This window comes from Paroedura picta, unplaced genomic scaffold (assembly GCF_049243985.1).
Source record: "Paroedura picta isolate Pp20150507F unplaced genomic scaffold, Ppicta_v3.0 Ppicta_v3_sca21, whole genome shotgun sequence".
In the NCBI taxonomy this organism is placed as follows: Eukaryota; Metazoa; Chordata; class Lepidosauria; order Squamata; family Gekkonidae; genus Paroedura; species Paroedura picta.
Genome location: NW_027518618.1, coordinates 4561473 through 4587283, shown reverse-complemented (window position 1 = coordinate 4587283; position 25811 = coordinate 4561473). Strand labels below are relative to the sequence as shown.

The following is a 25811-nucleotide window of genomic DNA, read 5'->3' as shown; positions in this document are numbered from 1 at the left end:
CGCCTCTGTGAAAGCAACCTAGAATCCCCTCCCCCTCTGGGCTGCCAGACCTTCTGCCATCCTGGTGCCACCCATCCGAGAGTCTTCCCACTCTGCTCTTTTCTAAGAGCACAGCCTGCAGACTGGGGCAGTTCAGGACCCATGTTCCTTGCAACCTCTGGCTCCAAGGCATGGGGGGGGTACACAGCGGTTTATGATCCAGCAACTGTCGCTGAGGAGATGGGCCGCTATGCTCTGGGACCTCCCCTGTAGGCTAGCCCAGGCCCCTGGAGCTGGCCAGGAAGTGGTGCCTCTTGGTTAGGGCTGAGTCCCTGAAGCGCTTGTAGGGCAGCCCTGAATTCTCACCCCCCCCCCCCAGCAGGACCAATGGGGGGGGATCCTTGCTTCTGCTTTGCCTCTGTGGCTGCAGCTGGGCGGAGCCAGATGTGACTTGGCAGAGTCTGCCCTCTAAATGTACCCGGAGCTCTAATCTCTGCCCCAGGTGGGGGAGGGCTAGCTTTCCTGGACATAACGGGAATAGAAGACGGGATCTGGCCCTGGGGAGAGGCAGCCCCCCCCACACAGTAAGGCTAATGCTAGTTTGACTGTCCAGTTTTATTGAAAAGGAAACATACAAAATTCTCCCCCCTCCCCCCCCCCCCAACGAGGTACGGACAGTCCCCCTCAAGTATGTACAGGTAGCACCAAGGTATCCTATGTACATAAAGCAAAGACCTCCCCCCCCCATATACATGTATATATACAACTTCGGCCCCAGCTTTGTACACAGTCTAGACTGTGCCCTCCTGATGAAGGCAGGGCTGCCACGTGTGGCTGCCCCTTACACCCCTCCCCATGCCCCCCCCCCCCCTGTACAGGCTCAATGAACAGTATTTACATAGTGCTAACAGCAAGCGTCTTGAGCAGCTCTCCTAAGGCACTGCTGGACTGGGTTGCAGGGGAGCCACAGTGGCCCTTCTCTCCCCTCTCCCCCGGTGGGTGGGTGGGTGGGGCCGCATTTTGACCTCCGGTGGTCCGGCAGCCTCACAAGAGAGAGAGAGACAAAGGGGGAGCAGCAGAAGTTCTTGCGTCCCAAGGTGTGTCCAGCCAAGTCCTTCTTGGGCTGATTCCCCCCCTGGCCAGCAGGAGGGGCCTCTGGGGCTAATTGGGCCCAAGGCCCCGGCCCCCCTCCACAGGGAGGTTGTAGAAGACGCCCAGCAGCTGGAAGAGGAAGTGGCAGAAGTGGTCCCAGACAGGCCGCTGTTGCTGCTGCAGGGAGGAAGAGGGGGGAGAAGGCAGGTGAGAAAAGGGTCGGGAGAGCAAGAAACCCAAGCCTCCCCTCTCACCCCCCCCCCCAGGCTGCGGCTGTGTCCCAGGCCTTCTCTCCCGTGGCTATTTATAGTAGGAGGCCGTGAGTCAGCAGCCAGCCCAGGTCCCCGAGCAAACAAGGCAGAGGGAGGCAGCCCTGCAGCGGACGGAGAGGTGTCCTCTGGCCAGCTGGGGAGGCTCACCTGGGGCTGCTGGCGGCGGCGCTGGTGCTCTCGCTGGAACTGGTCGCCCATGTGGCGCAGGCGGGCTCCGAGGGCCTGCTCTAGGCTGGGCAGTGTGCTGTGGGGGAGGTGCCCGTTGGGCTGTGCTGTCCTCTGCAGGGCTTGCTCCGTGGGGGGCTCCAGGCGGGGGCTGCTCTCCAGGGCCACCAGGCTCCCTAAGGAGGAAACACTATCCGGTTAGGAAAGGGTGGGGCTCCCCAGCTACGGGGGGGGGGGGGGAAGCACTGCTCCAGTTTCCTTGGCAGCCGCTGCTGGGCTCACCCCCAGTCGGGAGCATTTCAGGACACAGTCTCTGGCCCACCCGGCAGGCAGTCTCCCAGGCACACCGCATGTCGCCCTGGGCAAGGCAGCTGCCACCGGACCGGGACACCGAGGGCCTCTGGCGGGAAGTCTCGCCGGCCCAAGGGCGCCAGAGGACCGCTCCCCGCCTCCCCCGCGGGGGAGGAAAGCTGGACGCGACCTACAGGCTCCTTCGAAGTGGCCCTTCGCCCGACTGCTGCCCCGCGGCACCTGCCCCAGCTCGGGAAGGGAAGGGCGCGCCCCTGGACCCCGCCTCCCCTCCGGCACGGCGGCCGCGGAGAAAGCGCGGGAGAGCGTCAGCCGCCCGGTACGCGCCCCGCTCCCGCCCTCCCTCCCTCCCTCCCTCCCTCACTCACCGTGCGCCCGGCTGGAGCGGCTCCGCGGCGGCTCCGGGCCCCGCATGCAGCGGTAGAGCGCGCGGGGCGGCGGCGTCGGCCCGGCGGGGCAGAGGGCGCAGTTCAGCCCGGGCGGCAGGGCGAGGGGCGTGCGGCAGCCGGGGGGCGGCAGGGCCAGCGTCCCGCCCACAGCGCCGCCTGGGCGCCCGGGCACAGCAGCAGCGGTCGGCCTCAGCAGCGCGGCTCCTCTCCGGCAGTGGTCTGGCCATGGCGCTCGGGCGGATCTGCCGGGAGGGGCACAAGGGCGGCTCGCTCGGTCACTCGGCCAGGGGGCGGGACGGACGGCCAGCCAGCCAGCCGCGCCGAGCGCCCGTTTGTAAACAAACCCCGCGCCGCCCGCCCAGACGACGCCCTCGGCCGCAGCAGCCCGCCGCCGCCGCCGCAGCCACGTGCGCCCCACGACCCCGGCCCGCCTGCCCAAGCCCCCGACGGCGCCGAGCCCCGGGCAGAGCCGCCTGCCCGCTCCACTGGCCGCCCGCCCGCCCGCCCGCCCGGCCGGCCAGCCGCCTAGGTGGACGGAGCGCACTTACTGCAGCTGCATGAACCCTCCGGGGGCGGCTGGGGGTGGTCGGGCAGCGAAGGGGCTCCGGACCAGCGAGGACGGGACGGGACGGGCGCGCCACCACCCAGCTGGAGCTGCGGCTGCCAGGAACTCGCGGCCAGGCGACAGGGCGCGCGCTCCGGCAGGGCTGCAGAGCCCGCCCAGGCACGCCCCCGCCGCCGCGTCACCAAGCCCCGCCCCCGCTAAACAAGTCGGGGCTTGTGCCGGCCACGGGGATCCCCCGACGGGAAGGCGGCCGCGCCTGCCGCCCACTCCCCCTCCAGCACTGCGGCTGGGGGTCCCATTGCCCGGGCCCACCTCAGAACCATTCCGGTGGAGGGTCTCGCCTCGGCCTCGAGTCTGGGGGGGGGGGGGGGGGCGCCTTCTTTCTTTCGATCCGGCCTACCTCACAGGGCTATTGTGAGAGTAGAGACCAGGGCAGAGTACAGATTGGGGAGGGGTCGTCAAAACAGCGGACGGGACAGATATGCAGTGGGGGGAGAAGGGGATTTCCAGGAGCAGAGCCCCCTGCGGCCTGGGCCGGCGGCGGTTGTTCCTACGCCTCCCTCCTCGGCAGGCAGGCAGGCAGGCGCACCCTTCCCCGTCCCGACGGGGGGGGGTCCCTCGAGGGGCAGCCGTGGAGGCGGGCGGGTGCCCTGCCCGTTGAGGGAGCGCGCTGGGCGGGGCTGTGACCGGCGACCCCGTGCCCTTGGCTGCTGCAGGAGGGCCGGCCCTCCCCTGCCTCCCTCCCTCCCTCTGCTCGCTCGACGCCGCTTGGCTGGCTGAGCGGACCCGCCGCCGACCAACGAGAGGCCCGTTGCAAGGCCCGGCTGGCGGGCGCGGCCAATGGGAGCGCGCGGCGCCTGTCTCCAGCGCCCCCGCCCCCGCCCAGCCTGCCCGGCCGCTGCCTCCGCTGACATCATTGGCTCGCTCGGCCGGCGCGGGGGGGGGGCGGGGGGCGGCCTGGCACTGGCGCCTCCCCGGGCACGAGGTGAGTTTGCCCAGTGACAGCGCCGCGGCCACTCAGCGGCGGAGACCCGCCCGGCAATGATGTCATCGGGGGGGGGGCGGGAGAGGGGCGCCGCCGAGGCCCTGCAAAAGCCCACGCGGGAGGCCCGCGCAGACAGCCTGGGCCGCGCGGTGGAGGGGGGAGACCCAGGTTCGAATCTCCCGCCTCCCCCCCTCAGCCTAGGCGCCCTGGTGGACAACGGGAGAAGCCACCGGGGGCGATGCGCAGGCCACCCAAGCAACAGTCGGCCGCCGGGCAGGCTCCCATCGGTGTCTAAAAGCTTCCCGGACCTGGGACCAGCCTGACGGTGGCGCTTAATGAGACTTAGTGACCCCCCAGCACTATCTAGGGTGTACCCACCTCAGTGCAACAGCCCTACTAGGTAGGACACTGATCCTTCAGTTTGACTGATGCAGCTCCAGATCAGGGGGCGCACACAGGAAAGCTAAGGCGCTTAGTTGGCCTGGCCGGCTCTGGGCTCAGACCCCGCCCTGCTCAAGCTGTCGGACCGGTGGGCACCTCGGCGAGAGTCAGAAGCATCGCTGCCCCTTCTCCCTCGGCAATAGCGCTCTAGGGGCCCAGCCGCCCCGGGCCAAGAGCCACGCGCGCCCAGCACGAGGAGGCCGCAGCAGCAGCAGCAGCGGCCACCCCGAGTCCCCGGCCTGAAGGGAGGCGGGACCGGCCCGTCCGGGCAGGGAGCATGGCTGAGCCCCCGCCGGTTGGACTCGGCAGCCGCCACCCCACCCCCGCCGCACTGCCATTGGTTACGCGGGGCTGCGCGCAGCCACTCAGCTCGGAGCGGGCGCTTGTTTCCAGAGGAAAGCGCCGCCGAGGCCCGCAACGCCACGGCAACACGGAGGAGGAGGCCCTCCCCGGCCGGCGCGTCTGCAGAGGAGAGGCGGCGCCGGCTCCACTCCCTCCCGCCCTCCGTCACGGGGGCTCCTGCCAAGGTCAAGGAGGCCACGGGCACTGGGGCTGCGCCGGGCCCGCTGTGCCCTCCCCGCGGGGCCGGTGCGCTGGCTGGGCGCGGGGCAGGCGCCTCCCGGGTCGCCCAAAGGCCGAAGCATCTCTCGCTCGCCGCGGGGGCTTGTGGGAAACTCCCTGACCTCAGCGCGGGGATTCCCCTCGCTCTTCCCGCCCCTCCTGGAAACAACGCGAGGCGCCGGCCAATCCTGGAGCGCGAGCGCCGGCCGGGGAGTCCCGCCCCGACCAATCGCGGGGCCCCGGCAGCAGCGGCGGCCAATCAGAGGCCGCCATCCCAGCAGGAAAAACAACTGCCATGGAAACAGAGCCGGCCGCCGCGGCTGCTTCCCGCCGCCCCGCCCAGAAGAGCTGGCTGGCTTCGGCGCAGGCCAAAGGCAGCGGGGAGACACCCATCCGGGGGGATGCTGCCCACTGCAGCCCGCACGGGGCCCCGGTCGCCTGGGCCGACGAAGGCGGACGGGCGGGCGGCAGGCGGAGTTGCCGGCTGGTCGAGGCATTTGGTCCGCCCGTGGGACCGGGCTGGGGCGTCTCCCCCGCCGGCCGGCCAGACCGAAGCCGCGTAAAGGGAGCGGGGCCAAGGCCGCCCGCTCTCGGTCCCGAGCCGCCATCTAGCGGACCTGGGAGGAAGTTCGGACGGAGGGGCATCAAGCTTATGGGCAGTTCATGTGGGCCAGAGTGACCGGCTGACCCACCCCCCAGCATCATAAGTGAGGCCGTGTTGGATTAGGCCAAGGGCCCCTCCAGTCCAACACTCTACGACAGACGAGGGCTAAAACCCAGATGCCAGAAGGAGGTCTACCAGCGGGGCCAGAACTCCGGAAGCCCTCACATTGTGGACCCCCAGGCACCAAGGAGACAGAGCATCATTGTCCCCAGACATAGGAAAAGCCATGTGGGTCAGGCTAATGGCCCATCTGGTCCAACACTCTGACAGACAGTGGCCAAAACTCAGGGGCCCTCAGGAGGCCCACCCGAGGGGCCAGAACTGCAGATGCTCACCCACTATTGCCCCCCCCCCAAGCATAACATCCCTGCTTCGGACGTGAGCTTGGGAGAGTACTGCTGCCATTTTACCTTGGAATGTATTGCTGATAATTTTAAATATTTTAATTGTGATGTAAAGTTTATTGATTTTCTTGCTGAAGTGACTGAGAGCAGCGGATTGGAAATTGTTGGGGGGGGGGAAATAGGATCACAAGAGAAGCCCTGTTGGATCAGGCCAAGGGCCCCTCCAGTCCAGCACTCTGTGGATTGCCCACCAGAGGGGCCAGGACTCCAGAAGCCCTCCCACTGTGCCCCCCAAGCACCAAGAAGGCAGAGCATCCCTGCCCCACACAGAAGAACGCAAGAGAAGCCCTTTTGGATCAGGCCAGTGGCTCTTCGGGTGCACACTCTATGCCAAACAATGCCCAAAACCAGGGGCATCAGGAGGCCCAACAGGGGGCCAGAACTCCAGAAGCCCCTCCCCCCACTGGTGCCCCCTCAGGCACCAAGAAACGCACAGTCCCCGTACCGCACCGAGGGGCAGCCGCTACAGACTGGGGGGGGGGTAGTTTTTGCCACCAGGATTTAATGTTGACTGTGTGTGCTTTTATGTGGGGGTTTTATCTTGTAGCCTGCCACGAAATGGATTGCTGTGAATGGCTGGAAATAATAATAATAATAATAATAATAATAATAATAATAATAATAATAATGTGTTCTACTTAATATTTATGGTAAGGGCTTGGAGGACGAGCATGTCTCATGGCTTAACACCCGCTCAGGGCGACTGTCCTGCCCCTGAGTGTCTCCTCCTCCAACCGGCTTGCCTCTGTCCAGGGGCCAGCCAATCAGCTTCCGTCCCCCACCCCTGACCACCCCCTCCTCCTTCCACTTCCCTGTGAGGCTTGGAGGCTGCAGATCCTTGGTGCATGAGAGCTGGTGTGTTCCCTAACAGCTGCCTGCAGCCTTTCCAGGTCCTGGGGGGTAGGGGGGGGAGGCCATCAACAGAGTTCTTCCACCCCACCCCTCCAATCTAGCCCCCATTGTGTTCCTGAATGCTTGGCCCCTAATAATAAATCGTCAGTGCCCTAGACATAAGATTATAAGTGAGGCTGAAGATCCATTTGGGCCAGCACTGTCTCACAGTGGCCAAAACTCACAAGCCCTCAGGCGATCCACTAGTGGGGGCAGAATGCCAGAAGTCCTCCTGCCGTTGCCCACCCAAGCGCCGAGAAGACAAACCATCCCTGCCTCATATAAGATTTAATATCTTTGGGCTAGTAGCCACTTCAGGACCTCTGCCCCATATGTTTTATCCAAGCTGTCTGTGCTGGCAGTAGCTACTTCCTGCAACCGTGAATTCCACAGGTTCGCGACACTTCCTTTATGTATCTGCTTGCTAATGGCGTTGCTTTCTTGTATTGTAAGAAAGGGAGGACTCCCTTCTCTGTCTTCTCTCCCCCATGCCTCATTTGGGCAACCTCCGTCAACCTCTTGCCCTTTCTCCAGGCTCAACAGAACTCTAACCAGAAGCGGTTTATCTTAGTGGGACATGTAGCAGGTGCCAAGGGGCCGCCATGCCAGGGCCTCCAGGCTGCAGCATAGTTAGAGGTCCCTCACGCTGTGATATTTAGGGAGTCTTCAAGCTTACACGGCTTGTGGACTGCAAGAATCAAAGGAGGGCGATACACACGCTCTGTTAAGAACTGAGCATGCCCATGGAGCCAGCATGCCGACCACCCCTGGCATAAGGGAGATGCTCTCCTTAAGATGCAAGCGTGTTGCGTTGCTTGTGTGCCCCGGCAAGGTTTGAGAGGAAGAAGAGTTGGTTCTTATATGCCGCTTTTCCCTACCTGAAGGAGGCTCAAAGCGGCTTACAGTCGCCTTCCCTTTCCTCTCCCCACAACAGACACCCTGTGGGGTGGGTGAGGCTGAGAGAGCCCTGATATCACTGCTCGGTCAGAACAGTTTTATCAGTGCCGTGGGGAGCCCAAGGTCACCCAGCTGGTTGCATGTGGGGGAGTGCAGAATCGAACCCGGCACGCCAGATTAGAAGTCCGCCCTCCTAACCACTCCACCAAAATGTTCCCCTCCAAGTGAAGGTGTCAGGGGCTTCCACATTTCCTTCAGTGGGCGGGGATGGGGAGCAAGGAACACAGCCAGCGGTGCTCTGGTGGGGCCCTGCGAACCCGTCCCGGGCCTGGCCGGGGTCGCCCCTTCTCCTTCCCCCGCAGGGAAAGGGTGCCATCCCCGGAATCACGGCTGGAATCTCTCTCCTGAGGAGTGGGGGCCAGAACGGGCCCCGCACCCCCACCGGGTACAGGAGCCTTCGGATCGCGGCGGAACCGCTTTCAGCCCCAGCAGGATACGGGCCGCGGGTGCAAAAGAGAAACTGTTTCCACTCCAGCGCCGCTTGCAAGAACGTAACCAGGATCCGCGGCGAGGAACGCGGCGCTCCTCAGAGAACTCATGCGGGGCCCCGACTGGGATTGGGGGGGGGGGGGGTGGCGGGCAGAGCTGCGTGGCCGGGGAGCCGTCAGGGGGGAGGGAGGGGCGGGGGGGGGCGGGGCGCAGGTCGGCGGCCTCCCTCCCTCCCTCCCTTGACGGGCGGGGCGGGCAGGCCGCGGCGGGAGGGGCCAAGTTCGGCCGGCCCCCGAGGGGAGGGTCCCGCGGAGGAAGCGGAAGCGGGGCCCACGTGGTGGGGTGGGGGCGGGTTGTGTTCCTCTCGTCGGGGGTGCTGCGGGTTCCCCGGGGGAAGGAAGGGGGGGGGCTGCCTGCCTGCTGGGGCCGCCGTCGCGGACTCCCGATCCGGAAACGTAGCGCTGCGGCCGGATCGTGGCTGCGGGCACCATGGTGAGGAGGGGCCGTGGGGGGCGGGCTGGAGGGGGGAGGCGGCGTCCCGCGTCCGCTCCTTCCCGCGCTCCATCTGACCCCTCCCCCAATGCACCCCCGCAGTCTGCCGGGGAGGCCCTGAAGTCCAAGGAGGAGAAGGACGCCGAGCTGGACCGGCGGATCGAGGCCCTGCGGCGCAAGAACCAGGCGCTCATCCGGCGCTACCAGGTGGGTGGGATGGCGGGCCGGGGCCCCCTTGCCGGGAGTGTGTGTGCGTGTGTGTGGGGGGGGGGCTTGCCCCTCCCCTCGCCCTTCCGTCCGTCACCGGGCCTCTGCCGTCCGCAGGAGATCGAGGAGGACCGCAAGAAGGCCGAGCAGGAGGGCATCGCGGTGACCGGGGCGCGGAAAGCCCCGCCGGCCGACGGACCAGCCCCGGGGGCGGAGAGGAGACGCGGGGAGACGGGCGCCCCGTCCAGCCTGAGCGTGCAGGTCTTGCTCTCTCCCGAAGTGCGTAGGGGGCTAGTGGGGGCTTGGGGGTGGGAGGCGGCAGGGGGGCGGCTGATAAGCGCTCTGGTCTCCCCCCCCCCTGCAGGAGAAGCGGGTGGTGAGCCAGGAGCGAAGAGCCCCCGGCCCGCACAGGCCTCCGCGCAGCAGCCCCCACGGCCGGGGGAGCTCGGGCCACAGGGGCCCTGCTCCGGCGAGGATCTCCCCGCCAGTCGAGAGCTGCCCAGAGCAGCCCAGCGGAGAAGGGGCCGAAGGAGACGGGGCGGCCGTCAGCAAGCGGGGCCGGGGAGGCCGAAGGCCCCGGGGCAGGGGAGGCCCTGCCGGAGAGGCTGGCCCCGACAGGAGATCCAAGGTGAGGTCCTGCGGTGGGGACAGGGGGGGGAGGTTGGCAGGCCGGCCTGCCTGCCTGTCATCCCCACAGGGAAAGCCCCCCTCCCTCCCAAGTTCTCCTCCCGTCCCCAGGAATGGGAAGAGCGGCGCCGGCAGAACATCGAGAAGATGAACGAGGAGATGGAGAAGATTGCCGAATACGAGCGGAGCCAGCGGGTGAGCAGTCTGCCCCCCCCACCCCGACAGCCTCTCCCCCAGCTCCACTCAGGCTGGCTGGTTTGCCCCCCTTGGACTGCGCTGGACTCTGTGTGTGTGTGTGTGTGTAGGGGGGTCTCCTCCCCCTTTGACTGGGCTTTCCTCTAGGACGGGCTGCAGGAGAAGAATCCGGTGCGCAACTTCTTGGATGACCCCCGGCGCAGTGGCCCCTTTGCCGAATCGGACCGGCGGGAGGGCAGCCGTCGCCACATCCGAAACTGGGGGGGCCCCGATTTTGACAAGGTCAAGACTGGGATGGAGCAGGACAAGGCCTGGTCCCCTCCTCCGGTAGGCGCTGGGAAGGGGGGTGCAAGGTCTGGGCCTCTCCCTTCAGAGCGCTACGCCCTCCTCTGTCCGAGGAGGAGTTCCTGACCGGGGATTGAGTTTGGCCCCACGGAGGGCAGCCCTGCAAGGTGGGCCAGGCAAGAGCCAGGGCCAGCCCTGCATTGCTCTCTGGTTCTGATGAGAACGCCCTAGTCTGGGCCATCTGGAGCATCAGCAGCCTTTAAGTCTTCTAGTGTTCTTTGCACCGTCAGCGAAAGACCTAATGGCTGAAGTCGCTGGAAGCGAGTGTTCAGCAGGGAACCTGCACACCAGACCGGGACTGTGCCAGGACTGGGCACGAGGGGAAGGGAAAGGCCTCCGGCTGCCCACTGGAGTGGACCAGGCTGACCGTGATGGTCTGACCCCGTCTAAGGCAGCTTTGGGTGCCTGTCCGTCTTGCTCCCTCGGTCTGGGTGCCAGTCCCCTCCCTCCAAGGAGCTGGAGTTGCCCGGGAGGGCCCAGGCCGGGGTTGGTGCAAGCCTTGCTGAGAGCTCTCATCCTTGCTGCCTCCTTCCTTTCTCCTGACGGCTGCCTCGGGAGCAGGTTGCTTACAGAGGCTTGGCCTCCCAGTCCCCCTCCTGTTTGCCAGTTCCCCTTTTGCCCTGTCCTCTGCGCACTTCCCGGAGGAGCCCCGGCTGGCCCCTGGGGGCTCCCTTGGCTGCTGACACCTCCCCTCCTGACCGAGCGCTTGCCCTCTTCCTCAGCCCCCCTGGGGGACCCCCTGAGCAGGGCCTGCCTGTCTTGGCGGGAGGGGAGGGGAGGGGAGGGGAGGGGAGGCCGGTCCTCTCCCTTTCTCGGCTGAGCTGGGGTGGCCCCTCCCCCACCTCCCCCGTCTCGCCTTCCTCCTCCTCCCCAGGGACGTGGCGGCGGTGGCAGCGGTGGCGGCAGCAGTGGGCGGCGCAGGGAAGGGGCTGTGGACATGACGCTCTCCATGACGGGCCGGGAGCGGGCCGAGTACATCCGCTGGAAGCAGGAGCGCGAGCAAATTGACCGGGAGCGGTTGGCCCGGCACCGTCAGGCCACGGGGGAGTGGCGCCGAGAGTGGGATGCCGAGAAGATGGACGCCACGTAGGAACCCCAGCGAGGGGGGGGAGGGGGGCAGCCCCGATGGCTGCTGGCTGAGTTCCCTGGTAGGAGGGGCAGGGAGGATGCTGGAAGCCCCCCAAGCAAGATGATTTCTGCCCCCCACTCAACCCCACCCACCCACTGGCCCTCTGCAAACAAATCCAGCTTCATGGGATGCCCCCCCCCCCGTTGGCACCTTGGGGGAAGCAGGCTGTGGGAGGCGGTCCTGGGGGCTTCTCCCCACCTAACCTCTTCTGCCCTCTGCCACTTGCAGGCTGAAGGAGGGAGCCAGGCACGGAGGATATCCGAGCAGCAAGCAGGGTAAGGAGAGCCCCGGGATGGGAGGGGCAGGGGGGGGCTGTTCTCTGGGCAAGAGCCGGGCCTGGCGTGCGAGGAGGCCGCTGAGTCCAGAAGGACCAGCGATTTAGAGAGCAACGTTGCATGCGGAACTACCAGGGCAGGGCTTAAGGACTAGGGGGGGGGGGTCAGGCTGCAGAAGTGACTCTCAAAGAGCTGCATTTGATGCCGAAGAAGCCTTAGGCCCAGTTTGGGCAGGATGAAGTGGGGCGGCTGGCAGGCTGGCAGGCAGACACGGAGTGCAGCCCCTCTGCCCCCTTCCTTTCTCTCCACTTTCTTTCGCAGATGAGTCTAAACGCCCCCCCAAATTGCCTACCCTTGGGGCCTTCCTGCCTGAACACCGGCCTGAACGGCGCAGGAAGGGCAGAGGCCGTGGGCACGCACGGGGCGCACCGCCCAAGCCATACAGGTAAGGGAAGCCGTGGCAGGAGCCTGCAGGGGGGGAAGAAGGGGGGTTGAGCCTCACTGGAGTGGCACGGGGGGGGGAGGGGGAGAAGGTCTGTCCCATCTTTCAGCAGAGGCTGGCATCTCCTGTGGGGCTCCCCCCCCCCTCCAAGCCATCTCAGTTTAGAGCCAGGCTTGGGAAGTCTGACCGTGGACCCTGGTCTCCTCCAGCATGCACGACAATCGCTGGGAGAAGGAAGAGGAGCTGGATACGGCCCCCGTTGAGGTCGAGTCCCTTGCAGCCTCAAGGAAGCAGGTGAGGCGGGAGGGGGGAGGGGCGCTGATCCTGGCTCTTCTACCTGCCCATGGCCAGCTCTGCGTGGGTCTCGAGGGCTGTGCCTGTGGGGCAATGCGGGCCAGGCCCTGAATCGCTGTCCCGTGGCTGTGCTGGGACCCCGATGACCCACCTCCCCGCCTTGACCTTTGACCCCCCACCCGCTTCTCCAGAAGGACCCACCTGCCTCCCCCCATGTGGCCGTGCCTGAGGAGGACGAAGACCAGTGGGAGGATGTTAGTGAGGGCGAGGAGGAGGAGGAGGAGGAAGGCCACGTCCAGCAGGGAGCCTCCGCGGCGGAGGAAGAGGAAGAAGAGGCGGACCCTTTCCACTCCGCCGAGGACCACGGGGACCAGCCGCCTGGTCATGAAGGGCCCCTCTCCCTTGCCATGCCCCCCCCTGAGCGGGAGGGCTCCGATGGGGGGGAAGCAAAGCCCTTGACCCCCTTCTCGCCGGCAGAAGGGTACTGCCCCGTGTCGGACTGGGGGGAGGAGATGGAGCTGAGCTCCCCTCGCACCGAGTGTCCCAGGAGCCTCCCGGCACCTTTGGACGAGGCCGCCACGACCCCCCCTCCAGGAGCCCCCGCGGGAGACACAGGAAAAGAGCAGTACGTCCCGCAGTCCGAGGAGGGTGCTACACCTGAGCCGAGGGAGCATGGTAAGGAGCTGGGGGGGGGGTGCGAAGCCCTTGGGGGCCTGGGGGGGAGGGTCTTGCCTGGAGCCAGACTTCCCCCTTCCTCACACTCTTCCTCCGTCCTCCTCAGTTGCTGCGGAATCGGCCCCATGCCTGGCGCCCAGGAGCACCGGCAGCACAACAGAGACCCCCGGCCTCCAGCGGGTGAGTTTCTGTACGCTCCTGTGCCCCCCACTTCACTGCTTACAGCCTGCCTTCCAGCTCCCAGCGCAGGAACACCTCCGCCCCCCCCCCCCGGGGTGGCCCCCTGCCTCCTTTGCACTTCCTGCGTTGACTGTCGCTCTTCCCATCTCCCCCCCCCCCCCGCCTGGGTTGGCGCTGGCTGCTTGGTCCCTCCGGAACCTTTATCCTTGGGGGACTTCCTTCACATGGACAGGGAGAAGATTGTGCCTTGTTCCTAGACGGGCTCTTCAGAAGCCCCCCTTCCCTGAGAAACCGGTGCAGAGTTCTGGCCCCTCCTGCTTGCCTAGGAGGAGTTGCTCCCTGTTCTGTCTTTGGAGCCTGGCTTTGGGATCTGTAGGGACCCCGTTGGAGCCTCCCTGACTGCTCCTGCAGAAGGGCACCAGGCAGCAGATCTTTGCCGAGCAGAAGACCCAGAAATAGTCTGAGTTCATGATTTCAGCCCATTTTAATGGGCAAGCACTGGACAAATATGTACCGAGGCAAATGAATCCTACATATCCAGCCTAGATCTCCTAATGTCGCTCAGACTTCACCAAACACATCATAAAGACGGTTCTGTCAGAGAAAGACAAATTCGGTCTCGGGTGCTGACCAAGAAGCCCAGACCTTCAAACCCCCCCCCCCCCATTCCCGGTCTGAAGCTGACAGCCATTCCTCAGGGAATTCCTCAGGGAAGGTCCCTAAACAGGCCCCTTCCTCCATGGCTGCCAGCAAGAGGGCAGCTGCAGGTCCTCCCAGGCCCACCCTTGAGGGGTGGAGGCCCTCTCTTGTCCTCCTCTCTGTTTTTCAATCAGGCAGCTCTTTTTCTGGGGGGGGGGGGAAGGACCCTGTCCTTTGTCAGTTTGAGCTGGATCGTGCCCATTTGCAGGAGAGAGAGACGACGTTCCTCTTAGTACTGGGGAGGGGGGAACCTGAGCAGTGCCAAAGGGGAGAAAATATTTGGAGGTTTTTGGCTGGGTGTTCCCCTCTGGCAGGAGGGGCTCTGAAGGTATTCCTTTCCCACCCCCAGCAGACCCCAAATGAGGCTCCTTCCCACTCCCCCCCCCCCCGCCCCTGCAGTTGAAAGGGGTGTGTGGTCTCTGGCTGGCAGTAGCTTTTTATTGGGGGGGGGTGAGTGGAGTGGGGCTGCTCCTGTGTCCCTATTGGGGCCGCCTGCTGTTTACTCCCCACCTGGTGGCTCACAACTGCCATTAAAATACATTTCAGAAAACTCAATAAAACGTTATAATGTTGAGTAAAAGTCCCCACCAGCCCTTCTACTGTTTGCAGTCTGTGTCCAGGGATGATTTTCAGGGGAGGGGATAAGACCTTTCTCAGCCTAGGGCCCCGCGGAACGCTGGCTGCATGGGGGCTGGGGGCATCCCCACTCTCTCGCAGGGCCCTAGTTCAGCACCACCTACATACCTGGTAATCTCTCTCCCCCCCTCCCCCCATTTCCCCACCAGGAGGAAGCCGAGGCCTGAAGACCCAGCTGTGCTGAGAACGGGCCCACCAGGAATGTTAGAAAAAGAGGCTGGCTGCCCTTCTGAGGGCAGCAGGATCCGGCCCCTGGTCCTCTGCTTGCTCCCATCTTCTGCAAGCCTCCCCTATCGCTTGCTTAGGGGAGGGGGGGTTACTTTGCTCCAGCAGGGAGGGGGCTGTGGCTGGCCCCCTTTGCCACAGTCAGTCTCCTGCTGTGGTCCGCATCGCCAACCCAAAGGCTGTGGCAGCCTCCAAACCCCAGGGGAAGCCAAGGGGGTCTCCTTTGCTTCTGCTGCAGGAAGGTTTATTCTGCTTCCTGCTCCTCCTGGAGGGGGCTGGTGTGACTTCAGGACCACCCCCTCTGCAGGGCGGGGCAAAGACTTATTGGGGCCTCCTGGGGTGAACTCCCCTTGTGCTTTTCCGGGTCTGCCCTGCAGGATGTAGGAATGACATCTTCTTTCATATAATAAAGCCTGTAAGAGTCTGGGAGCCTCTGCCAATTGGGGTGGGGGTAGAAGAGGATGGAAGGGACGGGCTGACTTAGGGGATTGTCTCGGGAGAGACGGGCGTGAGTCTAAGGAGCAGTGGAGCCCCCTCCACTCTGGTCCCTACTTGATATTTCTCCCCCCTCCCCCGGGAGGGGCTCTCACCTGGAGGAAAGCCCCAGGAGGTAGGAATGGCCACAGGCAAAGAGGGAGTCCTGGGGAGGGGGGGTAGGAGGCCATCTGCCCCGTCAGTCGCGACATGAGAGGAGAGGATGGACTGGACAGACCACTGGCCTGATCCAGCAGGCCCATAGCTGGAAGCCTCCCCACCCCCACCCTGTAGCCCCCGTGGGGAGAGGCATATTATTATTATTATTATTATTAGATTTATGTCAGGGGGTGGCAGGTTCAAGAGCATGGGAGAAGAAGAAGAGTTGGCTCTTATAGGCCGCTTTTCTCTACCCGAAGGAGTCTCAAAGGGGCTTACAGTCGCCTTTCCTTTCCTCTCCCCACAACAGACACCCTGTGGGGTGGGTGAGGCTGAGAGAGCCCTAATATCACTGCCCGGTCAGAACAGTTTTATCAGTGCCGTGGCGAGCCCAAGGTCACCCAGCTGGTTGCATGTGGGGGAGCGCAGAATCGAACCTGGCTTGCCAGATTAGAAGTCCGCATTCCTAACCACTACGCCAAACTGGCTCTCTGGTGGCCAGGTCCCCCCACTCTGCTCCCTTCTCCTGCTCTTGCAGGCCAGTGGGAAAGGGGCTTGGTTTGCATGCTGGGCTGGGCCCGCTGATTGATCGCTCAGTCTGGAATTCGAATCCTTCCCAGGCTGAATCCACATTCCCCCCCCCCATGGCTTGTGAGTCCTCAATAAAAGGCATCTGTGAAAGTCTCTCCCTCCATGTGTGCGTGTGAGTGTGTGCAGCAGCCATGTCCGAGGGCTGGAGTGGCAAAGAGGACTTGGAAGCCTCCTCAGGGCTTGTGGCTGGACCAGCACAGCTGGCGGGGGAGGGCAGAGGAGGAGTCCCCAGCAGGCTCCGTGCTTTCCTTCAGCCACAGGGCAGGGCCTGGGACAGGTGCTCCGTGGCCTTGCAGAGGCAGGACTGCCAGAGGCTGAGCACCCATGGCCACAGGAACTGCGGGTGCCTGTGGTTGGGGGGGGGCATTCAGGCAGCCTGCCCCCCTCCCTTCATGGGCTGCAAAGGCCGTGGGAGTCCCAGACCGGGGACAGCTTGCTCTGGGCAAATCAAATTTACTGCAGCCAGATAAAGCAAAGAGCAAAGAACACTGCAGCAGAAATTACATAGTGGGAAATAGATGCAAAAATTTAAAATATTTAAAATTCCATAATTAACAGGTACATTATAAAAAATTGCATAGTAAAATTCCTCTAAAACATCTTTAATGAAGCTTTAGTTGTCTTCCCCATGTGCTGTACACAGGAGCACAATATTGGGCAGCCTGCTTAATCATATGGACCTTACTATCCCACAGGAGAAATTCAACTTTTCCTTTGTTTGTGCTATCGGAGGAATCCCAGAGTAATGGGAGGATGAAGTTATTTCTGGCAGGGTTGAAAGTAGGGCACCTTAAGAGGACGTGTTCGATTGACTCTATCTCCCTGGAATTGCAGGGGCAGAGACTTGGCTACTGGGGTTTTCTTTAAGAGGCTCACCAGCATGGCAGAAGGTAACATGGAGCATCTTGCTAGTGTGGATGCTCTCCTATAGTATTTTGTTTCCAAGCTGGAGAGAGAGTCCGCAGGGGCTTGGATATATCTAGAACCTGGTGGTGCGCCGTACCTAGGGGAACAAGAAAGATCAGATTAACGCTCTGAGTCCTCAATCCTTTATTGTACTAACATTTCTGCCTGATCGTATCCTATTCCAAGTAGAGAAAGTGAGGAGAAGCCTGATCTTATAATGTCCTTCTCAGTGGCCAAAAGCCACCAGGATTTAAAATTGTCACAGAGGATTGAATGAAGTCAGCCAGCTGTGGCCCAGTGTGCCTTTTACCATGGAGAAATGGATGAAGGGACTGCTTTAGCTTTGAATTTTGGTAACCCTGTCTCTAAACGCACCCATGATATTCTAGGTAGATGGTGGCCGGGACAGTCGCGTAATCGGACTGCTCCCACAAAACAACTAGGCCGCCATAAATAACCCACTCAAATCTGGTAAACACCCCCCAAAAAAGGAAATGGATGATAATAATTAGACGATCCAAGAAAATTAAGTGAATCGCCCCGGACTCTGAAGGAAATGGACATCGGCTCCTGCCTCAACCATCCGTTCTCCTGAGAACTGCCCCAGACCCTGTCCACATGGCCAGAGAACCTACGGGAGAAGGAACTGACCGGAACGGTTCTATTTTTTTTGGGGGGGGGGAGGAAACCAGTCCAGACTGAAGTGGATAGTTGAGGGTGGATGGGGAGGGGGGAATTGTCAATTGGTTTATTGGGGGGAGGGAGGATCAGACTGAAACTTATTGTTGACGGGGAGGGGGAGGACGGGGAGGGGGAGTTGTCAAATAGAAAGTTAGGTGGGAACATAGCAAACGGATAAAAGGGAACATCAGAGAACACAAGTATGGGAAACTTGTGCACAGGAGAAGAGGGGGGAAAGGAGGGGAGGGAGGGGGAGGGATAAGTGGGAAATTAAGTGGGAAACACTTTGACGGGGGAGAACGTGGGGGGGAGGGGAGGGGAATTAGGCATTATCAATTTCCATACAGGTCACCCGAATTATCAAGAGCTAAATTGATCACCCCAAATTATCACGAGTCATGTCCCCTAAGCAAGCTTAAATGGACTCTGGGGAATGGTAGAGGACAGGAAGGCCTGGAGGATCTTTGTTCATGGGGTCATTATGGGTCGGACACGACTTCGCAACTAACAACAACAAAAAATGTCCCCTAATAATCACAAGCCATGCCCCTAAGCCTACCAGTCGTTACCCCAATTAACAATTCCTCAACAACTAAAAAATCACAGCTATATGCACTACCCAATCCCCGGAAATAAATAAATAAAAAACCCCAAATAAAACCAGCCTCCACAGCTCCCATATGTACCATGCATTCCCTGAAATGAAATTCAACCTTCAAAAGTTCCCCTTCCCCTCTCCCTCCCACCTGAGCGGGAGCCAATAGAATGGCGCCCTATCTGACAAGTCAGCTGCAGATTGGGTAGCCCTGAAATGTCATAATAGGTGATCGGGGCCATCCCTCTGGAACTCAACCCACCTGAAACGGAAAAAGCCAAAGCAACCAAAACCAGAGCAACCAAACAAGAACCAGGGCACAAAACCCGGGAAATCAAGCTGTTGACAACACCAGGGGGGAAATACAACATCAGTCACGGGCAGCCCTCAACTATCGAGCCCAGTTAAGGGTACATCAACAGCAAGGGGGGACCCAAGGGGGTCGGGGATCCCAATGACATGGGGGAGAGGCAGGGACAGCGGGGGGAGGAGGCTGGGCAATGAAAGGGGCTTGAGATACGACCATATGAGAACCCTTTCTAACCTCTGCCCCATCTCTCAGCCCACTAGGGTGGAGGCAAAGGGGAACAACCCACCCCCGACACTGATGCTGTGCAACGCCAGGTCAATCAACAACGAAGCCTCCACTCTGCAAGCGGATTTTGCAGAGCAGGGGGTAGACCTGGCCTGCCTGATGGGAACCTGGACCAGGGACTGCGAAACAGTTGCCCTTAAAGAGCTAACCCCGGCTGGGTCCTTCGTTCACCTTCAGTTGTGGACTGTGGGGCGGGGAGGGGGGTGGCAATCGTGATAAGATCTCCTTCAGGACCCTCCCTGTGATCACAATTCCGGGATTTAAAAAAAAATTATATATAAAGCGTTTACAGAAAGATGAAAAAAGAAAAGAACAAACAGCTAGCAAAGTTATTATTGATACATGTGAGAGTATAGTCTGTTATTATCTTAAGAAGTATATAGCGAGTTCCCATCGCATATCAACCCCAACCTAAAAATTCTTATTCTTCAGGTGGTTGCAAAAAATGGAATTGTGCTCTTTTCCCTAATATGTCTGCTGGTAAGACTGGAAAGATTTGTGCTTCTTGATCCACCAATTTCAGCGGCGTCTCCCGGTGCTTTTTGAGTAGATTGTTTCTTGCAGCCTTGCTGTCAAAGCTTACACAGATGTCTCTTGGTTGTTTCTTGCGTGCGGCCGCCTTTGAATAAACTCTGTATACTGTCAATCCAGATCTCTTCCTCCTCTAGATAGTCTTCCAGGCTTTCGGTGATTTCCTTCCTCAGGTCTATTTTCCCAAATTCTTCCGAAACGCCAAATAATAGTCCACTCCTGGGCTGTCCAAGGCCCGGACTAACCCGGACTGGGCAGTGGTCTGGGTAGCAGTCCTGGGGCGCGTCCCAGATGGGGTTGCCACAGCCGTGCTGCTGGTGGATTGCATGGCTCCACCCCTGGGAACTGCCGCCTCGTCCTGCTGCTGCTGGTCTGGGGCAGGTTCCTCTCCGTGGTCCGACATCTTGGCCCGAAGAAGGATGGTTGGGAGAATCGACTAACAACTAGGCTTCTGAATTAAAAGAAAGCTTTATTGATAGCAGTTCCGATCACTCCAACGCTCGTAGTCGATTCTGATCGATACATGGAAAGCAAGCACTTATTTATTTTTATTTATTTACTCATATTTATATACTGCCCTCCCCAAAGGCTCAGAGCGGTTATCAATGGTTCATTCCAGCCCAAACGCCCCCCATTCCCAGGGAGAGAAGTTCCTCGTCCCACAGGTGCCATCCTGGGCGCTCCTCCAGATCCTCGACAGGCTGTCTGGCCTTGGGTGACAAATAGCCCTCTCTTCCTCATAACAAAGTACAGAGAAACATTTGCAAGATGGGAGCACAGCAGCGGACACACAAGGCAGCAGACACACAAGGCATGAGGCGGACACACAAGGCAGTGACAAAATAGTTCAGGGTTATAATAAAAGGGTTATAAAAGGTTACTTCAAACAGCACACAGCAAACCAACATGGAGTCTCTCAGGTCAATCGCAAATCATGGCAGAGATCAGAGGGGCTGATCCTGACACAGACAAAATCTCGACTCTCAGCCATTCCCCCAGCCTTGGACACAGAAAGTGAACTGGAGGCCCCTGGGCCGTCTTTGGAGAGGACACTGAGTCGCTTTTCTCACTAGCTGAAGTGGACAGGATGCCAGCAGCAACAAGGTCAACCACTTGCCCACTAGACCCCTGCCCATCGTGGCTAATAAAAACACATGAAAAAAGAGCAGTCCTCTCTCCTGTCTTATTTAACACCTTTACGTGCCCTTTGGCTCAGCTGGTAAGGAGGTTTGGGCTGGGTTGCCACCAATATGCGGATGACACCCAGCTCTTCCTCTTGATGGATGACCGCCCTAATCCCCCCCCCCCCCAGAAGCATTAGCCAGCTGCCTGGAAAGAGTGACGATGTGGCTGAAGCAGAGTCATCTGAAGCTCAGTCCTTCAAAGATGGAGGTCCTGTGGCTGGGCAGGAAGGGACCAGGCAAGGAGTGTGCTTACCCAATCTGGATGGTGTGCAGCTCTCATACATTTATCCAACAGGGGTTTGGTGTACAGTTTGCCATCAACAACGAGTTTTCTGGTTATCTTTCCCTTGGAGTCAATGAATGTGAATACAGAGCCAGCTTGGTGTAGTAGTTAGGAGTGCGGACTTCTAATCTGGCGAGCTGGGTCTGATTCCCCCGCTCCTCCCAGATGCAGCCAGCTGGGTGACCTTGGGCTTGCCCCAGCACTGATAAAGCTGTTCTGACCAAGCAGGAATACCAGGGCTCTCTCAGCCTCACCCACCTCACAGGGTTCTGTTGTGGGGAGAGGAAAGGGGAACCATTTTGAGACTCCTTCGGGTAGAGAAAAGCAGCATATAAGAACTAACTCTTCTTCAGTAATTTCAGGGCTCTCTCAGCCTCCCCTGCCTCACAGGCTGTCTGTTGTGGGGAGAGGAAAGGGAAGGCGATTAGAAGCCACTTTGAGACTCCTTCAGGTAGAGAAGAGTGGCATATAAGAACCAACTCTTCTTCTTCTTCTTCAGATGCTAGATAGGGAGCCCACCAGTCCTTGAATTCTTTGAGAAGTTCTGAGGAGATGCCATCCCAACTGTGGCTTTCCCTTTTCTTAGTCTCTCGATATGTGCAGTTACCTCACTCAGGGTAACAGGGGCCCATTTGGGTAAATCAGCAGGATCCGGAGTTTGTGTAAGAAATAGGGAAGCGTTCCCATACATGCTTTTAAAATAGGTAACCCATCTGTCCACTGGGATGATCGAGTCAAGTGTTGTAGCCTCTGTCCTATCATGATTAGTGATCATCTCCCAAAACAAGGATGGGTTTTTGTCTCTAGCTGCCTGAATTAAGATTCTCCACTGCAACCCTGTGGACTCTTTATTTTTTCTTTTGGATAACTAATTTTTATAGCTTTTTTTTTTTGTGCCAGCAAGCTGTCCTGGCCTTCATAACTTGGGTTCCCTAGAGCAGTGGTCCCCAACCACCGGGCTGCGGCCCGCTGCCGGGCTGTGAAGGCCCCGGCCCTGGGCCGCAGTTCCCTCTCCCCGCACCCCCAGGCCACAAGCTTCTTTTTGCAGGAGGGGGGAGAGGGAAGCACGGCCGCATGCACAAACGTGCATGCACGACCACAACCGTGCATGCTCGGCAGTTTCGCACATGTGCACATGCACGGCCCAGCCTCGCATGCGCGTTTGCGGCCGCGTATGCATGTTTGCGGCAGCGCATGGGGCAAACACACATGCATGGCCACCGGATCGCCCTCCCACACCCACCAGTCCGCAGCCTAAAAAAGGTTGTGGACCACTGTTCTAGAGCTTTGGCAAAGTTTGTATAAGCCTTTGTAAGATTTCCTTTCTTCTTCTTTTTTTTTTTTTGCAGTCATACATTCTCTATTGAACGAGGGTTTGGAGGTCCTGGAGCCCTTTTATCCGCTATCCTTTTTCTGAACAAAACAGACCCCAACTTTAAGATGAGAGCTTCAAGATGTGTTACCGGATAGCGACTTCTGCTGGACTGGCACAGGCCGTTCTAAAAGGCTGCAGGCCACGATTATCAAGAGCTTCCTTTACAGGAGACTGTAGATGGGGGACCACTTCACTCTACACCTGGTCTTTGAGTACAAGTCCATTTCTATTGGCCACCGTGTTTCTAGGTGAGGTGGTACTAAGGGGCTGGAAATCTGAAGAAATAGAGGGAAATGATCTCCTTTTACACAGCGAAGGATTTGGAAGTCCTTAACTTGCACTAATAGGGATGAGCAAACAAGGATATAGGGGGCTACATCTGGAGCCTGCCGCGTACGTCTAGGCCCCCGGATGGCCAGGTTGTACCAAACCATTGAGGATGTCTAGATTTTGTTTTAAAGTGAAACTCGTGAGGCAAGACCCTGCAAAATACGAATGTTGGTGCCTAGAAATTCTTGGCTGGGAAAAACAGAGTAATGCATCTTCGGGATCTTTAAGCAACGCTGGAAACTGTTTTTCAAAGGAAGGATCACCAGTCCCTAAACATGCATTTAAGTCTCCTGCCAGCACTTCTCTAGCCTTGATGCTCCAGCAACAAATAGGATATGTAACGCTCTTGTTTGACCCAGACCTCCGTCACTTCTTTCTTCGTCCCCGGGGGCAGGTAAACATTTGTAAACAGAATAGATCCTCTCTCCCAACCAAGTGACATCACAGCACAACTTCTGTGCATTTGACTTTTAGTTGTGTTGAAATTAAAATACCTAAAGCTCCCTTCAATCTACCTGTCCTAGGCAAAGCTGCTAATTTGAAAGCACGAGAGCCATTAACGATTAGGGGCACATAGTCCAGGTCTCCTCTAAAGCAGTGATGTCAGACTCTCTCCTAGAAAAATGAACCCTCAAGCAAGGCAACGGGACCACCCTGGCCTGCAGCATTCTACCCTGAGATGTCTAAGGTGTTATAAGTAGTTTCCCCTCAACTAGTCATTCAGAGAAGGCTGTTTCGGGGCGGGGGGGGGGAAGGTTCTCTTCAGGCTCAACTCCACTGTTCTTGCTGCCATCTGTATTTTTGGGGTCTCCCACCTGTGCAGTATTCCCCTCTGAGATCACCATGGTAACATGTGTCCCAATAGGTTCTGAAATACGATAAGAGAGGGAGATTGGTGGCATATCTATCAGCAGCTTCATTTCTTCTGCCCTCTTGGAGAGTTTCCTAAATAAGGAACATGCGGGAGCTCTGGCTATGCCGTTTGAGGGCCCTCGACTGGGTTTGTAACACCAGAATCCTTGTTTCCCACCTCAAATAGTTCCAGAGCCAGAGATTCAGCATTGGTTGATTTGGGGGCTAGGAAATATGTGACAGAGGACCCATGAGCCCAGTTCGTAATTGTCCCTAATGATGAACTGCTGTGGTGGAGTTAGAGGCTCCACAGTGTTCACTTCTTGTCTTTGTGTTTCACGGTCTTTTCCTTGCATCCCCATCTTGTTTACCTCGGCTTCACCTCTCCAAGATGATGGGCTGTCTCTGGTTTCCCCAAACTGGCATTCCTCCGTGAGCAGGAGGTTGATTCCGGGGGCTGCATCGAGCTAAAAGACATTGATCTTTCTCCCTTGGAACCAAAGGAGGGGTCTAGATTGATTAGGTTCTCCCCATGCTTAACCTTGTTGATTTCCAGTTTCTGAACAGGGGATGTATTTAAGTTAAGTTACCAGAGCATTTCCTTGAGTTTAAATTTGAGAGCCACTGATTGATTGTTAGGTTTTGTGTATTCGCCTTCTGTTCTTGGGGGGGGGGGGGGGGGGGGTACTGCCCCTTGTGGAAATTGCTAGCTCCAATAAATGTTTTATGCTGAGTTTACACCTTCTCTCCAGCTTGGTGTAGTGGTTAGGAGTGGTGGGTAGAGAAAAGTGGCATCTAAGAACCAACTCTTCTTCTTCTTCTCCTCCTCCTCCTCCTCCTCCTCCTAGAGGACAGTAGCTATAATTTACTGCTGGAAAAAAATTAACCATTGGAGTGTTGTTTTGTGGCTGGTGTAACTTTGAATTTTGTACTTTATAATTGTCGAAGTTGGTAATGTTGAATTGTGTAATTTGTAAGCTGGAGTTAGTTGTTAGAAATATCTTTAACTACTCCTGCGGAGCGGATAAAATAAAGCCCTAAGGGCTATTGGGGAGGAGTTAGAGCGGGCTCTGTGATAAAAACTCGGAGGGGCGAATCAGAACAGATTGATTCGCCCCTCCAAGTGCCACTCAAGGGCCAAGCAGCCAATGGGGAGGCACGCGAAGCGCCTTCCCATTGGCCCCTCACCAGGACAGACCAAAATTCCATTCACCCAGCCCAGTCTGGATGCCAGTCTGCTCCTGACCACCGCAGGGAGAGGAGGTCAGTAGGGCTGCCAAGGGGGATGAGAACAGAGGCTTGGACAGGCTGTGCCAGCCGTTTTCGCCCCAAGGCTGTCCTAACTGCCATGTCCAACTGCAAATTGCCTCAGAACTCTGACAGAGCTGGCCGGAGGCTGGAGAGTGTGCTCCCTCCCCTTCCCTCCCTTCAGGCCTGCTGCGAAGGAGCCTCTGACAGGCCCTGACTGAGGAAAGGGAGGCATTTTCCTTCAGAGAGCAACACAGGGGAGCCTGAGGGCCTTCCTTTTGAGGGGGGGACTTTCTCCTTCTGCCAAACAGTTGCCTAACAGGGAGGCCACAGAAAAGCCCCTTCTCAGTTAAAATACTGCTCTGGCCGGGAGTTAGACACAGCCAAGTCATGTGTCTTTCTTCTTTGAAGAAGAAGAAGAAGAGTTGGTTCTTATATGCCGCTTTTCCCTACCCGAAGGAGGCTCAAAGCGGCTTACAGTCGCCTTCCCATTCCTCTCCCCACAACAGACACCCTGTGAGGTGGGTGAGGCTGAGAGAGCCCTGATATCACTGCTCGGTCAGAACAATTTTATCAGCGCTGTGGCGAGCCCAAGGTCACCCAGCTGGTTGCGTGTGGGGGAGCACAGAATCAAACCCGGCATGCCAGATTAGAAGTCCACACTCCTAACCACTACACCAAACTGGCTACACTTTGCAACTCTCTGCAGATTTGAGGCCACTGCACAGCGTTATTCTGCAGAAGAAACTGGCTCTTTTGTCTCCTGTTTCATCTGCACAACAACCTGTGCAGTAGGCCTCAACTCTTTCAATTCAACAACAACCTGTGTGGGAGGCCTTAAATGTTTCTTCTCTACCACAACCCTGCCCAAAGTAGCCCTTTCTGCCTGGGGAGCTGATCTTTATACTCTGCAGGTGAGCTGTAATTCTAGGAGCTCTCCAGGCCCCACCTGGAGGTTGGCTACCCCTGGGTTGGAAATATTCCTGGAGGTTTGGAGGTGGGACTTCAAACTCGTACAATGCCTCAGAGGAGCCTTCAAAGGAGCCATTTTTGCCTGCAGTTGGGAGGGAGTGGTGCAGGTGTGTCCCTCCTGGCCTATGGGTTATGGCCAGCCCTTACCAGCAACTGTTTGTATTCTGGGGCACAGACAGGCGGACCAGCATCAGTCCTGTGAGTCTGGAAAGTGCAGGAAGATCTAAATAAATATTTACAGCCTGAAACTGTAAATATAGAACAAGTAAATGTCTGGAGACACATGGTAACTGAAATGACTTATTGGCCTGGCAAATAACCTTGGCCTGGCAAATAAAAAAACAGTATAAAAACCTTACTAAGGTCAAGACTGTTGTGCACAGAGAGTCTTCCTCTTAGGGTTGCCAGCTTCCCTATGAGGCTCACTACCTCCCTCATGGGGAGTCTGCTATGGGGAGAGAAAGTGAATATGATTGGAAAATGCTTTGAGACACCTGAGGCCTGCTGGGTC

General features: G+C 59.0%; 2 protein-coding genes across 2 annotated transcripts; one reads left to right on the top strand and one right to left on the bottom strand.

Annotated features, from left to right (window-relative positions):
- Positions 1–664: 664 nt before the first annotated feature.
- Positions 665–3530, bottom strand: BBC3 (BCL2 binding component 3). The gene is made up of 4 exons (XM_077318552.1): positions 2755–3530; positions 2186–2448; positions 1491–1684; positions 665–1248 (listed from the first exon to the last, which is right to left on the bottom strand). The coding sequence occupies exons 1-4, from the start codon at positions 2763–2765 to the stop codon at positions 1141–1143; spliced, it is 576 nt and encodes a 191-aa protein (XP_077174667.1). The 5' UTR covers positions 2766–3530; the 3' UTR covers positions 665–1140.
- A 4920-nt stretch (positions 3531–8450) lies between these two features.
- Positions 8451–15843, top strand: CCDC9 (coiled-coil domain containing 9). The gene is made up of 13 exons (XM_077318495.1): positions 8451–8595; positions 8698–8802; positions 8920–9081; positions 9167–9430; positions 9541–9624; positions 9772–9951; positions 10844–11055; positions 11327–11373; positions 11695–11818; positions 12025–12109; positions 12301–12784; positions 12891–12964; positions 14449–15843. Exons 1-13 carry the CDS (start codon positions 8593–8595, stop codon positions 14464–14466), a joined length of 1842 nt encoding a protein of 613 aa, XP_077174610.1. The 5' UTR covers positions 8451–8592; the 3' UTR covers positions 14467–15843.
- The last annotated feature ends 9968 nt before the right edge of the window (positions 15844–25811 follow it).